At 39.5% G+C, this 16,014-nt stretch overlaps 2 protein-coding genes across 2 annotated transcripts; one reads left to right on the top strand and one right to left on the bottom strand.

The window, feature by feature from the left end:
• Window positions 1-1,661: 1,661 nt before the first annotated feature.
• Window positions 1,662-12,322, bottom strand: ppcdc (phosphopantothenoylcysteine decarboxylase). Its single transcript, XM_085779062.1, has 5 exons — window positions 12,050-12,322; window positions 10,921-11,016; window positions 10,470-10,598; window positions 10,197-10,365; window positions 1,662-1,842 (listed from the first exon to the last, which is right to left on the bottom strand). The coding sequence occupies exons 1-5, from the start codon at window positions 12,191-12,193 to the stop codon at window positions 1,754-1,756; spliced, it is 627 nt and encodes a 208-aa protein (XP_085635188.1). The 5' UTR covers window positions 12,194-12,322; the 3' UTR covers window positions 1,662-1,753.
• Window positions 12,323-12,427: 105 nt separating this feature from the next.
• Window positions 12,428-16,002, top strand: hacd3 (3-hydroxyacyl-CoA dehydratase 3). Its single transcript, XM_085779061.1, has 11 exons — window positions 12,428-12,613; window positions 13,263-13,305; window positions 13,393-13,466; window positions 13,567-13,731; window positions 13,943-13,988; window positions 14,259-14,369; window positions 14,466-14,593; window positions 14,701-14,813; window positions 15,204-15,310; window positions 15,394-15,525; window positions 15,614-16,002. The coding sequence occupies exons 1-11, from the start codon at window positions 12,536-12,538 to the stop codon at window positions 15,688-15,690; spliced, it is 1,074 nt and encodes a 357-aa protein (XP_085635187.1). The 5' UTR covers window positions 12,428-12,535; the 3' UTR covers window positions 15,691-16,002.
• Window positions 16,003-16,014: the final 12 nt, after the last annotated feature.

The following is a 16,014-nucleotide window of genomic DNA, read 5'->3' as shown; positions in this document are numbered from 1 at the left end:
AGTTCTTGTGAACAGCTCCTGGTGTGTGAATGATGAGTATTCATAGTACTTTCAGCCCATAGCCTAAAATGTTCGTGTTAATTTTCTGACATAACGTTGCAGAGACACACCTGGCTCCAACATTACCACCTACAAAGTTCAGTTCCTTTCAGTTTATTATAAGTAAAACAGTTGTTTTAGTCTGCGTCTTCTCACAGCACAGTATATAAACAAACCATTGTCTATGGTTTCTTGACACAATCCAGACTGGTACGTTTCACTTTGTTAGGAGATGGAAGGTTTAAACAAATATAAACATGTCTAACGCTAAATGTGAGCTGTGGGTTTCATCGCTTTTTTTTCCTTCGATACTTTCAGACATGGTGAAAAGTTTAGGTGAGAACTGCTTTGGGACATCTGTTACACCTTGGTGTTTCCTTTAAAAGTGTACGTTTGCTAAAATTCAACTGCCACCAGAACCTAGTGGTTACCAAGCATGAGGCACCTGTATCTTAGCTGACAGTTTCACATGTAACTGCAATACAGCCAGTCTGTCAAACTGCCTTGTGGGAAAAGACTTTCTGCAGCTTTGTTTCACATAAATAACCCCATAGGCACCATGACAGTTACTCTTGATGATGGGTCCTGAAGTCCAGACTTCAACCTTGCCACTATAACTTCAGTCAAACACAGGAGAGAGTCAGGGTTCAGCAGCAGAGTTTTATTTGTTCACAGGCAACACAACCAGTGCAATTATTTAATAGAAAAATACATGGATAAACATATATATTTTTTAATGATCTCACACCTGAAACGTGCAGAGGGACCTTTTTCACAAGTATCACACCTGCATTAGTACACCTGAAGTCTTCCTTGATGACTTGAACTGATGACTGATTTAGACATCCTTTTAATGATTTAGTTTGTCTTTTATCTATGATGACCTCTTTGCCGAGGTACACCTGTGTTGCTTTTCTCTGCGCACCACATGACATGACAGTTATTGCCGATTATGAAAAACAAGACCTTCAATTTCTGAGTCATTTGCTTATTTAGGACAACCAATTAAAATACAAATACAATACAAATCAATATGAAAAGTGTTTTAACCTCACTTTCTTCCTTTGATACCTGTATCCCGTTCTAATGAACAACACTACTGGTATTACAATCCTCCTTTTTAAAGGAAGTTGGCAAAGAAATGGTGTCTTACTTTATCTTCTTGGAAAAAGGGTGAGGTTTAATGGACAAACAGTTTGGTAATCCTGGTTAATGACATGCTGCCCTTGACTTTCTTGGCTTTGTTCCTCTTAATGTCATAGTTTATTTAGTGGCGAATGCAGTTATACATTACAGTTATGCTTATACTGGACATTTTGTGTTCTGTCAAATAGCAACATCACCGAAGTTAAAATATTGCACCTTTGTAAAGAAAAAGTCAAAGAAGTGTATGATAGGCATTTTCAGGGTTGGGAGTGACCAACCATACACAGATTTCAGTATGAGTAACAGACATTTATACCTTAAGCCATGTCAGCAGATCCATGAGCTCACCGAAGTCCTGAAAACAAAGGCTACAGGTGTGTGTTTTCCTGCCTCAACAGGTGTGACAATAAATAATAAGAGAGATACTAACGAGTCTGTACACACCCACACATACCAAGAGGAGGAGACTTGTCAAGTAAAAAGGGCAAACATAAATCCAATTAATTAAGAGGACCAGTCATCATATTTATTCTTTCATTGGTGGCTGATGTCAGTTTGCTCAGCTGATTCATGTTTGCTCAGATGACTCATCTGGTTTCTGTAGATACTGTCTGACAACACTGATGATTGTTGATACCTCTGCCATGGCTCCTTTACCTGCAACACAGTAAAGAATTAGTGGTTCTACAAACACCTTCTGCAGAGAGGTATAAATCAATAAAAAAGATCAGACCAGAAGACATGGGTTTGCATACCTAGATTTGTGCTGAGTCACTTACAGTAAGTGTTCTGTTCATACCTAACCAGTGAATCAATGACACATAACACTGTCAGGAAGCTGGCCTGCACTAGAGACTTATCTTGTTCTGCTGTTAATGCAAACAGCTTCAAAATAAAGATTTACAGAATAGAGAGAGAATTTGTCAAGCTATTGCTCTAAGATTATATGTTGGTTTAAATCATCTTTTGGACACTTTTAGATTATAATGGATCACTAACACATTGTCTTTCCTAGTTTTACAGTGGTTCGTGGGAGTACCATGTACCAATGTCCTTCAAAAATCAAAATTCAACAAAACACACACTGATAATATTCTTGAACGAACAATAAAAAATATATATTCTTGATAAAAGTTTATCTTCTGCTTTACCATCTTTTTATACCAGTCATCACTGGACTTTGTTGTTATTAGTACTTTCACCTTGAGCCATTTATAGCTCATTCAGAAAGCACTCAGACCCTTTCATTTTTCCCACATTGTCTTATATTGCAGTCTTATAGTACATCGCCACTTGGTACCTCATAATGACAAAGCAAAAAAACTGCTTTTTTGAATCTAATACTTATAATTTAGCCTCGTATATCACTAGATCACCAACTGAATCTTGATTTCCCTACACCTTGAGTTTAGTCAATTTGTGTTAGATTTATGGACATGGAAAGACACACCCCTTGTTGCCTGCTTAACTCAGACACAGCATCAGACACAGATCTGTATAGCTGGTTATTTATATACCACAGTGGGGCTCCAGACAACTCTAACTGATTATATTTTATCATGCACTCTTCATCTATAGCAACACTTTGATTTACAGTGATATAGAATATGAGAAAGTACTGTCCTCATTAACTAACTGTCTGTGACTGTGGTACATTTTTGATAATTAACAAAAGACGTATACCCAATATTGAAGAAATGTGCACTAAGTATGTGTAATGGTCCTAGGTGTGCATTGCAAATAAATGGATGTTATTGGCAGTTCAGATGCGTAGAGGCACAGGGTCATTGGTTAATTAAAAACTTGTATATCATGAGACTCTCTTGTTTTCATATTACTACCAGGATCATGGACCATATCCATGGGGACCCTTGAATGGCATGATTGTGTGTAAAAAATTATGCAAGACAGATGCCAAACAGGTTTGTTGGAATAAATGATCAACTCTGGGGGAAAAAGTGGAAGTGATGCTGTAAAAAAAAAAAAAAAAGGTGGTGATGCCCGGGGAAATATGTTCCAGATGTGGAGATTCTCAGGGGGATATAATGCTTGTTGGACTTTACTTCAGTGTGTGTGTTGATGAGTCAGCCTTGCTTTGCTGTATTTTGTATTTTTATAAATCTTAGACTCATATTCAACTGAATTGTTTCTGTGTGTTTCTTGACTCTTGAGTGTTTATCCTGTTTTCTGAGTAAATCCATATTGGTTTTGAGTAAAGTGTTGCACAAAACCTGAAGATCCACTGGCCTTCTGCCAGTTCTGCCATGACAACAACATACTCAGGTTCAGGTTGTACTGCACTCTGTATTCTTCCACTACAGAGTGTGATATCTTTTTAGAAATAATTTATAATAATAACAATAGTTGTGGTGTGTTGTATTGTCACAAAATAAGAAGATAATACAGGGACATTAGGTGGAGTATTGCTGTTCTAACATTTAAAGAATCAATTTGAAGACATATTAGATTGGATGTTAGATTGATGCCATTGACAGAATGATGTGTGTGCCAAAAGACAACACAAGATGGACCACATACCATAGATAGACATTAAATACATTATGGAACTGATTATACCTCTCTGTGAAAAGGACATGGTGTGTATATGGGCTGCTATAGGCTATTCTGATAGGAAATACACTCTCGATTTATTGACTCTGTGATTTTATTATTTCTTTCTTTTTGTACAGAGTCTGCTTGTCATTGGCAGGTCTTGCTGTTCAGGTCATGTGACCTCCTACCTGCTCACACTGAGCAGCTGTCTGCAATTACCTACTTAACTGTGAACTGAGACTGACAAACATTTCACTTTTGTCCTGACGAATGCCAGTTTGGCTGAAACGCGTTGACTCGCTTTTAATAGATTAGCCATGTACCAATAAAGGCATTTTAATTGGTCGTACCCTCACGAGTGCCTCGGTTTTCTGTCTGCAACCCTTTATGGATCTCCCCAACTGAAGAGCACCTGAGGGATACACTTTTCTGCAACACCCAAGAAGCACTCCATGCACTGCGTTCCTGTCTGAGGAAATACACTCTGCCAAGTTTCACATGACATACCAATGATGAGTATCCTGCCCCCCTATGTCAAGATTAGTTGAGGGAAGAATCCAACCAAGCACATTGAGCAGGTTCATATGCCCTCCTCCCACACATTAGCTGTTTCCTATGATTCATGCAGTCTCCTGTTCAGTGGAGACGTTTGTTCTGAAACTGAGGACATGTACCCAGGAAGTGCTCTTTGTTGTTACAGAATGCAGCGCAAGCCTTAATTTTGCTTGTTTCTTTGAGAAGTTGAAGTTTTTATTGGAGAACTCTGTGGTTGCTGTTGCTGAAATAGTGACCGTCGTGCACCCCAACTTCCTCTTATCTGTCTGAGACCTTTCCTTTAGTTCTGTTAAAGACACAGCTAAGTGGGGCCAGTGGGGCCAGCTGTTATGCACTGCCTACTTAACTGGTACCTTTCAATGCAAAGGAACTGTGGTTGTATGAAGTCCTGCCTACATCTTATTTCATAAAAAGTCAAAGGCTGAGGCCCACTGGTGGAAGCCTGGAGCCTGGCGGCTGGGCCTGCCAAAGGTTACAACCAGGGCAGGAAAGTCAAGGGGCCTTGAAAAAAATCTCTGCCCTAAGGCCACAGTGGACTTAATGCCCCGCCCGCACTGCCCCAGTTGACTTTGCGGTTTTCTCTTCTGCCTCTATTCTGTCAACACGGCTTTGAAAACCTGCGTCTTTTAAGAAAAAAAAGGCGTCTTTTGATGACATTCTAGCAATAACAAGGGTTTGATTCGAGCTTGGCATGAACCACTCGGAGGGTCTATAATGACAGTTTGACACCAATCTATCACCGGCCAACCAGGAGACTTCATCAAACGCACCCCCCACCACTGTCTGTCGGTGTCCGCGAGGCTGTGAATGTTTCTCTGGAGCATCTAATTTGCATGCAACAATGTAAGTAACTATTTGTAAAAACTTTATTGCTCTCTAAAATGTTGAGTGTGATGGTAATGATAGATGTATGAGGGACAGCGATATTTAACTATAAATAAATTGCAAATTGACTGAACAAATATAAACTAGGCCTTATATGAATTTGAAAAATGTCTTCTTACAGTAGGTTGTTATGAGGATATGCAAAGTAAAGTTTTAATGAATTTAGCACTTTGTATTGCTTTATTATAGAGGGGATCTAAAAGAGTCCTCACTGCAGGCGACCCCGGTTCGAATCCCGCGCCGAGCGGCCCTATCCTGCGTGTCACCCCCCCCCATCTGCCTCCCATTTCCTGTCTCTCTCTCGACTGTCCTGTACATTAAAGGCACAAAAAGCCCCCCAAAAAAATATATTAAAAAAAAGTTCAACTGTGCCGACCGGAACACTGCCTAGACCAAGGCAAGTGCTAATGTCCCCCTGCCCCCCCGCCCAAGGCACTGACGGCACTGAGAGACAGTGCTGGGATTTCTTGTGCCCCCCCCGCCCTCCTTTTCCACCTTAGTCAGTCTGTTTTGTTGTCTTTGAAAGCTGCTGGAATATAAACAATATATATATGTGTGTGTAAAAATATAAAACATCTGTTTTATTTAACTGATACTGTTGTATAATGTTTGTCATTACATCTGTCATGTTCAATTTTTGACAGAAAATAAATATTTAAATCACAAATAACCTTCTGATCTCTTCAAATCTCACTTGTGAATGTAAGGAAACATTTAAGCTTGACAAAAATAGTGATTGGAGTTATATCGTCATATATATCGATCTCGACTGATATAAAAAAAAAAATTAAGTGATTGGATTTTTTCTCATGTCGCCCAGCCCTAGATTAGCGAATGAATAAGATAGGAATTTCAACATATAGTCATAGGACTGGACCCTTGTGCAAATAATGAAATGCATAAATTAATTTAAAGTTGGAAACTTCTTGTTTGCTTGAGCTTGTTTTATGTATTCATTTCACAGATAGTTATACATCCTTCGTCTTTAATTCTTATGGACGTTGAGTTAAAATCATTGCTTTATTTTATGGCCTTTGTGCCCTCAAAAAATTGACAACACGAGAGGCCAAGGGTCCTTGCCCCTAAAATGATGAAATTCCAGGCCTGGCTACAACATCCTTGGGCCAAGACCCAAAATTTCACCTATCAGTATCACCTGGGAGGGCAAATTCAAGTTTTTTTATTCCTATACATTCCTAGTTTTGATATGATAGATAGACCTTGCTGACTGGCAGCTTTATAGTATTTATCACCTCTTAAAGTAATAGACTGTTGCCTTCCCTGGAAATAATTTTTCTTTCATCATATCCTCTCCTTTGGGTGTGAATTATTGGCCAGCCACAGAGACTTGTAATAAACCCTTGAGTAGTGTTTCAATTGATTTATCTAATATAGGTGTAAATAAGCTTCAATTAGCCGATTGTCAGTTCTAAATCATTGCAATGTATTTTCTAATTAAGGATATTTTTAGATAGATTTAGGGTGGTGGTGGTGGTGGTGGTGGTGCCGGCTCACAGAACAACTATGTGGTGTGCACATTAAAACACTGGATCCAGATATCAGTTCAGTCTTTTATTTTGGTAACTGAACAATGATGAACGCAGATCAACAAAATGTGAACAAAAGGTGGCGGATGTGAAAGCCCTGTCAATTAAGTATTTTTTTCTCAGGGCTTTCTCAGTTGCCTCGCTGTACGAAGCTCAAGTGGCTCAGGCTCTCCCTCCAAGCCCAGATATTCTGCTGTACCAGGTAACAACATTGTACACTCCGATCCATCATCTACGATGGCATAGGTTATATCAAAGGTTTTGTCCTTGTTAGAGAGTCTCACTTCAACAACTTTGGGCCTTTCTCAAACGAAATCGGGTGTTTGTCTCGCGCGCTCTCTCTTTTCACACTCCCTCGCTTGCCCTCGTATCGATCTGCATAGACTGGACAAAAACAGACACGCGGACACCATGAAAATGAAACACTATAATTCCTGTGACAATGTGACCATGGTAGTCCAGGTCAGTCCCACGTGTCAATCACAGGCTACAGAGGTTCAGGGAAACGGTGTGAGCACAGGAATTAATATTATTATTGATGACATATGACACGCATTGGCAGGAAAGATCCGATCTGTCTGTTTAGACTGCAGACGTATTGGCAGATATCCAATTTGTATCTCATTTATTTCCACACGGGGGCCTGAATCTGATCTGACAATATCCGATTCCATGCGTATTTGTCCCGTGTATACGTTCATGTCACAGATCCGATCTGAGCCACTTGACAAGCCACTTTAATGACAATCTGCCTATAGGGGAAAATAACAAAATGCGAAAAAAAAAAATACCGTATATAAAAAGCTGCTCCTATGAAAAGGTTATCATATTTTAATTTACTTATATTGACCCTAAAAACAATTTAGTATAGGTAAGGTTTTGCCCACTCAAGTGATACCGGTATCTGGTCTGGCCCAAGGACTACCAGTAAAGTGTGGGGCATATGAAAGTGGAGCTGGCTGAGACACAGAACCTAGAGCTTGAGGTTGCTGTGCAGGCTGAAGGGGCATGTAATGGAACTGATATGGAACAACATTGCTTGAGTGATAAGCAAATGGCTGGGCATTGTTTGTTTTTCCTGTCTTGATTTCTAATCGGCTCGATTCAGTTTTTGCCGGCAGGAAAACGAAATCTGGTGTTTGTCTCGTGCGCTCTCTCTTTTCACACTCCCTGGCTTGCCCTCGTATCGATCCGCACAGACTGGACAAAAACATGAAAATGAAACACTATATAATTCCTGTGACAACTTGCCATGGTAGTCCAGGTCAGTTCCACGTGTCAATCACAGGCTACAGAGGTTCAGGGAAACGTGTGGGCATGTGAATTAATATGATCATTGATGACATATGACACGCATTGCCAGGAAAGATCCGATCTGTCTGTTTAGACTGCAGACGTATTGGCAGATATCCAATTTGTATCTGATTTATTTCCATATATAACGGGGGCCTGAATCTGATCTGACAATATCCATGCGTATTTGTCCCGTTTACACATTCATGTTACAGATCCGATCTGAGCCACTTGAGAGGAAAAAAATCGGAATTGGGCCACTTGAACCGTACAGTGTATAGACAGCCATGCCACTTCCAGCCTCAGTAGGACAGATTCAGGAGGCTGTGATACAGGTGCCGCTCTGGCCTGTGGTTGTTGGGGAGGCCTGCCATAAAGTTAAGATGTTGCATTAGGTGTTTAGTAACAGTAGCCTAATAGACGAGACAAGAGTGACCCTTGTGAAATGTACCCTGGGAGAATGTGTTTCCTGCTACTTACATTTTTCCTGTCTTAACTAAGTTGATTAGCCTCGTCTGGAGGATGAATAGGTCGTAAAATTACATAGGCTAGATCCTGTCTCATGTTCATGGACATAGAACATGAATTGTGTATGTTAAACAGATACAGGAATTGATTAGATTTACAGGAAACATGGATGGCTAATGTTAATGTGCCTAATATGATAAGCTATATCCTTGTGTTGGGAGAAGGTGGAGTTTTGGAGTTAGAAAGTATATAAGGTTATGGTTTTGAGCCATAGAGAGAGAGATCTCACATGGGCACCAGAGATGCTCCAGGATTCTGCATTTTTTGTACACTGTTCTTCTTCGTGTTAATAAACTCCTTTTTGAATACAAGTGAAGACGTGTCGGCGGTGATCCCTTCTTTTTATCAACACATCAATATACCACATTGCTGAACGGGTCATGGGTCCATTTTCCAGCATGGGTGTTTACTCCGGCTCGAAGGACCATGAAAAAACTATGATGTGTGATGTCCAAAAAGAGTGTTAAAGGTCATAGCTAAAACTTTTTCATACATTTTTCAAAAATAATGCATCCACAGAATGTCTAGAGGGGTGCAAAAATAAACGTATTAATTTTACTGAATAAAAAAAAAAAAAAGTATATAAATAATTGTTCAATAAATTTTGGCGGGTCCGAAATATATAAATCTTTACATCTGGTTACGTTGGCAACGTCGGCATGGAATGATCTCTGTGGCAACAGCATTACAACGTTGATGTCATATGTCTTCTGGAGCGAGAGCAGGCAGCGTGAGTTCTACACCTACTGGCCAGGAGGAATTAAACTTGTAGCTATCACCTTTAAATTACTTTTAATGTGTTATTGGCCGTCTGTGTTCTTTTTGGAATTAATGACAATCTGCCTATAGGGGAAAATAACAAAATGCGAAAAATAAATAAATAAAAAGCTGCTCCTATGAAAAGGCTATCATATTTTAATTTACTTATATTGACCCTAAAAACAATTTAGTATACTGTAGGTAAGGTTTTGCCCACTCAAGTGATACCGGTATCTGGTCTGACCCAAGGACTATAAGGGGGCACTACTCTGCCAGATGAATGCGCACAAACAAGCACAATGGGCATTCCAAAAACTTTCTAGGTGCATTTCTTACAACTATCTTTACTAAAGTGTGCCCTGACTGTATCTGGAAGCCTGGAACCACACCCAACAGAGATATTATAATTTACTTACACACCCTGGAGTCATCAAAGTAAAACCACTGGAGAGGGAGGCTATTTGATAAGTTGTTCTTTGAATCTATAGCAACAGTACACTTGCACATATGGAAACCTTTTTGTACACTAATTACTGTAATTCTAAAATAACTATAATTATAATTTTATGTAAATTGGTATTTATCTGGACTTGTTACCACCTCTCTGCTCTGTCATGTATTTAGCTCATCTTCTGCTTAATTCACAATTACTGCATTTGATTATGACTCATCTGTCATATTGTAAGAAGTAGTTCTTACAATGACTTGCATACGTAAAACATTTTTTAGGCTATAATAAAATATATATATATGAAAGATTATAATGTAGTTACAATCTATATGATGGTATTTCTAATAATGCACGTATTCAAATTGTTAAGGTCCAACCAACATGGTTCTACATTGTGGAATTCTTATTATTTCATTTCTTTCTGTGGTATTAAAACCCACCTTCATCTCCACACACTAGCACCTTGGCAATGCAGGGGATTTCCACATATCCAAACTCCTTCAACCTGGAAACCTGCTCGGCTGTAATGGGATGCTGCCACATGGCTGTATTCATTGCAGGGCAGAAGAGGAGAGGTCGACTGGTATCCCAGGCTCTTACCACACTGGTCTGCCAACATACAAACGTAATAATAATAATTTCATATACCACATGATAGATTTTTATATGTCAGAAAAGATTGTGGATAATCTGATAAAAAATATCATGCTCACCAGCAGATTGTCACAAATGCCACTAGCAATCTTTCCAAGAGTGTTGGCATCTAAGGGGGCAATGACAAATAGGTCTGCCCAGCGCCTCAGCTCAATGTGTAGCACCGGGTCAGATCTCTGTGTCCACATCTAGAGCACAGACATGCTGTTAGACACACATTATTTACAAGTGATTCACTTCCTCCAGTGCATGATACTTTAGACCAAGGCCTCTCAGCGCCTTCTAACCTTTGATCATGTTTCAAAATTCCCATGAGCTCAGCACCTGTAATGCTGTTGAGTGAATACTTGATGACTCTTACTGCATTTGAATATCCTTAAGGTGACTTTGAGAATGGCATTAGTTTATATTTGAATTTCAGGAGCATGAAAAAAAAGCTTCAAACTAATATCAGCACTGATGTTGCATAGGTCAGTTAATAATAATAATAATAATAAAAGTGTTTGTTACCTCCCACTCATCTTTGTCACTGTAGATTTTTACTGAAACGTCTGCAGGATTGTAGAAGTGCTTGGCATGCTCTGTGGTGACCACTCTCACATCCACCTAAACCATGAAACAAAACAGAGACATCTTTCTATCTCTTTCTGTTTTGTTATGTGTTTTACACTTTAACATAACTTAAAGGTCCAGTGTGTAAAATGGGGAGGGGGGGGGGGGATATCTTACAAATTTTATTTTCAGATTTTGGCAATAAACCTTGCCAATACACACTGAACCTTTAGCAACTTTTAACAGTGTGGGTAGATGTGTGCAATAGGGCATTTAGCTTTCACAGCAACACCAACTATTACACCATATGTAATATCTACCCAAGTTTTTGCAACCACTGCATCAACATTTTATTATTTGCTGTGAACTATGTGAGCCTTTAAATGAAAACCACATCTGATTCAAGTTCAATAACAGTATCTGAAAACTACAATAGCAAGATAGTACTGCTGTCTTGTTGATGTGGTTGCATTGTTGCCTGACAGCTGCAATATCTCCATCTTGTGGCTAATCTGTAGTCATGAGGGCCCTGTCAGGCAGACAAACAATAATCCCAAATAGTCCTTAGATTAGCATCAGAAACTTGAAAAATAAGAGTTCAAATGATCCTCTAATAATCTTTGCCCTTCTGATGAAGCCAGTATTGTGTAGTTGCTCATGCAAACTTAACTAACCTAAACTAAATCTAAATCAAATCAGTATTTGATGTCACCGCTCTTGGCATCAAGCAACTAGGTTGTTCCAAGGATCTCGATGGGCTTGGCACAGTCTGGTCTGCCTCAGTGTTTTCTGCCTCTTCTTCATGTAATCCGACTGAATCCATGACGCTGGCGTCGGGGCTGTCAGGTCATCTCTTCCAACACTGAATGCTCTACTTGTCTCTGGGGATAGCTCTGTATGACTGGCTGTATGTTTGGGATCGTTGTCGTGGCGACATATGTTTCCTCACCACTGGATATGACAGCCTCAGTAAAGCCTTTGATTAGCGCTATTCTTGGTGCACAAGTAAGAGAGGCAGACGAAGAAACCAAAACTGAGAGCAGACTTCGAATAAAGATAAAAACATACAGAGGGAAGAGCAGCTCACCCCAGATATCTGAAGAAGCTGGGAGACCAAGAGAGGTAGTTTCAAGGCTGCAACGCTTCCCGTTACGCCAACAAGAACACGAAACGTCCCACAAGTCTTTACCAAATCATTTCGTAGACATGAAACACTGTCTTCTGTTTGCATATTTGCACCACGACAACCAGAACCACCGACTGACTAACTCGCTTTCGGACTGGCCTTGCTGTGTAGTGCGCCCGCAAACCACCTGTCTACGCCGTCGCTTCCGTAAATATTCTCTTTCCGCCAACGAATCAGAGGAGAGCACAATCAACGGGTCTGCGTCGTGAGCGAGCACGTCGCTTTTACGCTGACGTTCGGAGAGCGAGCGCGTTCTCAGAACATTCTGGGTGGGTTATCTCATACCGGGCTAGTCAGCTAGCGAGGAGGCTCCATTTATTTATTGTGTACCTGAAAGTATGCTCTTAAATAAATCCCGGTAAGAAAGGGAAAAGCTGAAAACGAACAATGACACTGACACCTCTCGTCTACTGGGCTCAACGACATAAAGAAATCTACCTGCGAGTGGAGCTGACAGACGCTCAGGTGAGCAGCTTTAAACTGGATACACACAGGACAGGACAGGACAGGACAGGACCCTCTGTGGTGACTTGTCTCTGCACTCACTTTTCCATCAGTAAATTGTTTTCAAACGTAGGTACAGTGAGACCAGCTACAACACTGCTCTATGCCTACAGAGGCAAACATTTGACCATGCAAATGAAGGCGGCATGTTCCCCTAAATGCAACACCAGTGGGTAGCAGCATAATTTGCATTTTGCATGATGCTAAAGAGATCCTTATCGATGATGGTTGATCTTTACATAGCCCTCTGCGAAAGCCTGACATTATCTGACTGACACCTTTGATCTCACCAAACCTGCTCAACAATGCCCTGAATTAGTAAAGATAGTAGGCCGTCTGTGTGTGTGTATTTGACTGAGTGCTTGTGCAAATTCTGTTATTATATTAATATTTATAGTAATTTGATATGACTGTTATAGTCAGATTAATTATTATAAATATTATAATCTTATCTCGATAGTTTTATTAATTTGTATTCAGGTCTGATTGATATGTCTTTCTATTTGTCAGTTACAGTAGGCTATAGTGCACAGGAAGTAATATGATGCTGAATTCTCCATTTGTAGGAGGAAGTAATTAAGCTCATCATTTGCCTCTTCTTTTTTTGCAGAATATTGATGCCCATGTGCATGAAAATGCCCTGCTGTTTAAAGGTACATATTTAATTTTCATTTAAATGTGATCATATATATTTTTTTATTTTTAAGTATAATCTGTGACATTGTGTATTTTGTTTGTAGCCCAGGGCCACGGTGCAAAAGGACAAAATGAATATGAGTTCAGCTTGGAGTTTCTTTCACCAGTGAAGCCAGAGGTATGAGCTCATTTCAGCTGTCCTCATTGAGATCACTCAGCTGTTCTTTCTCACCTATGGTTTCTAGTTTTACTGATCATCAAATTCACATTGTCGCCAGGTGACCTACAAGTCCACACAACGGCAGGTGAATATCACAGTGCGGAAAGAGCAGCATGGCTGGTGGGACAGACTCACTGTACAGGAGCGTAAACCTGTCTTCTTGACACCTGACTTTGACCGCTGGCTGGATGAGTCAGATGCTGAGATGGAGATACGGGAAAAGGTGAGATTTAAATTGTGCTTTTAACTCACTGGAACATTACACATCATCAGAAATGTGCATTTGCCAGATTTTTTAATTGAATAGCATACCAGTAAACAAAATGGCAGCCCCAATGTTAAACTAAGTTTGTACCTTTTTATATAAAATATTAAGACTAAAAATATTATAAATATAATATAAATAATAAATGTTTCATTTTTTATTTTGAAAGGAGGAGAAAAGAAACAGGCTGAAGGCCTCAAGGCACAAAGAGGAAGGTGAATATTAATCTTGTTAACAGGAAATGTCTATTTTTGTTGGTGTGTTTTTTTTTAAATGTATTGCAAATTTAAGTTGTTAACTGTGCAATACAAAAATTAAAACTCATTTTTTAATGCATGTCCTTTGTGTGTCTTACAAGTGTCTTCCCAGATTTCATTGAAATTTTGTTGTTTGTTTTTGTGACAATTTAGTTTTGTAATTTTTGGCATTATGCTTTTACTCTAACTTTATGCAAACAATAAATCCTTTTCTTTTAAATGTTTTAGGGTTTTTTGGCCTGAAAACAGGATTTTTGTTCGTGTATAACCTGGTGCAGTTTCTTGGTTTTTCATGGATCTTTATCAACATGACTGTGCGCCTCTTTATCTTTGGCAAAGGTGAGGAATTTTAATTGGGCAGTAGCCTAAAAGTCTCTAATTGCTTTACAAAAAATGTGGTAAGACCACTCACTTACAACACGACTGTCATTTCAGATTCTCTTTACGACACATTTCACACTATATCGGACGTGATGTTCTTCTGTCAGATTCTGGCATCAGTAGAGGTCCTCAATGCTGCTTTTGGTGTGGTCAAAACAGCTACCTTTCCAACTCTTATACAGGTACAGGATGCTCCTTTGCCAGTTTCAGCTTCATGGGGCCACAGATGTCGTGCCAATACACTTCTAGAGTACTGATTTATCATTTTTGACTTTTGCTCTTTTACTAGGTGGTTGGAAGGAATTTCATCCTCTTCATCATTTTTGGTAGTTTGGAGGAAATGCACCACCAGCCTGTCGTCTTCTTTGTTTTCTATCTGTGGAGTGCCATTGAAATTTTTAGGTAATTATGCTTTGCCTTGATGCCTCCCTGTTCCTGGTGAACAGTCTTCCAGGTGGCTTCTCTACATTAAGACTGGTCTTTTCACAGTCCCAGCAGAATCTTTTGTATTCAGTAATCTTCGAATCACAGTGGGAATTCAATAGAGGAATATACATTTCTGCTACTGACTTGCTAGCAATAAATATGTTATTGTCCTTTTGATTTGATTCTACTCACTCAGAAACATGTCCGAAAAATTGTATTTTTTTTTAGCAACAAACGGTAGTCACTGTTTACACCAGAAGCATATTTTCACTAAAACTGGGTAATTTAGGTGACACTATCATGTTAGGTGATAAGCAACACGGTATGTGTTTCCTGCCTAAAACTAACAGGATGTTCCAATCTCAGGTATCCGTTTTACATTCTGGGCTGTTTTGATACGGAGTGGAAAACCCTGACATGGCTGCGGTACACAATCTGGATGCCACTGTACCCATTAGGTGTTTTAGCTGAAGGTGAGCTTCTTTACTTTTCACTTAACTAATAACAATTCAACACATACAAACACTAATGTATCTCATCTCCCTCTCTCATGCAGCCGTAGCCGTTGTACAATCCATTCCCATCTTCTACGAGACCAAACTCTTCAGCATTCCTCTGCCAAAGGCCATTGGCACTTCCATCAGCTTCTCTTACATTCTGCACATTTATCTCGTTCTTATGTTCCTGGGTACGTCTCCAGATAAAACAGGGATCATTTTGTTGTCTAAAGAAATGTTGCGGCCTGATATGAACTTTTGGTCTCTCTGCCTCCTCAGGACTTTTTATCAACTTTCGTCATCTCTACAAGCAGAGGAAGAGGCGTTTCCACACCAAGAAGAGGAAAGCAAATTAAAGAAAGAGCGCCAACAACAACACCTTCGCTGCCTGTTAATATATGAAGAAATTATCCTCACAAACCATGATCCAGTTATGTTATGAAGATGTTCTCTTTTCCACAGCCTGTTTACTCACTAAAATGAATTCCTTAATGGTCAATGTGAACATCCATAAGATGATGCAATATTTCATCACTGCACTGATAGTCTCACTCACTGGTGATTGATTTTGTTTCCATGAATTTTAGTTTGTAGAATAGTGAAGTAAGCCATAGCAGGCCACAGACCTTGAGATTCTATGTGATACCGTGTTCCTTTTTCATTTTAATCTTGGTTTAGTT

This window comes from Trachurus japonicus, chromosome 6 (assembly GCF_045865225.1).
Source record: "Trachurus japonicus isolate A0001 chromosome 6, Traja_1.0".
NCBI lineage: Eukaryota > Metazoa > Chordata > Actinopteri > Carangiformes > Carangidae > Trachurus > Trachurus japonicus.
This window is presented reverse-complemented; position numbering and strand designations above follow the sequence as displayed.

Bases quoted from the DNA above. Each gene is read 5' to 3' on its own strand.
- ppcdc (XM_085779062.1), bottom strand. From the start codon at position 12,193: ATGCAAACAGAAGACAGTGTTTCATGTCTACGAAATGATTTGGTAAAG. The intron at 11,017-12,049 runs GTGAGCTGCTCT...TTCATGGTTTAG, and splicing joins AGCTTCTTCAGATATCTGGG to GTGGATGTGAGAGTGGTCAC. The intron at 10,599-10,920 runs GTAACAAACACT...TCTGTGCTCTAG, and splicing joins GTGACAAAGATGAGTGGGAG to ATGTGGACACAGAGATCTGA.
- hacd3 (XM_085779061.1), top strand. From the start codon at position 12,536: ATGACACTGACACCTCTCGTCTACTGGGCTCAACGACATAAAGAAATC. The intron at 14,370-14,465 runs GTGAGGAATTTT...CTGTCATTTCAG, and splicing joins CCTCTTTATCTTTGGCAAAG to ATTCTCTTTACGACACATTT. The intron at 15,526-15,613 runs GTACGTCTCCAG...CTGCCTCCTCAG, and splicing joins TCTCGTTCTTATGTTCCTGG to GACTTTTTATCAACTTTCGT.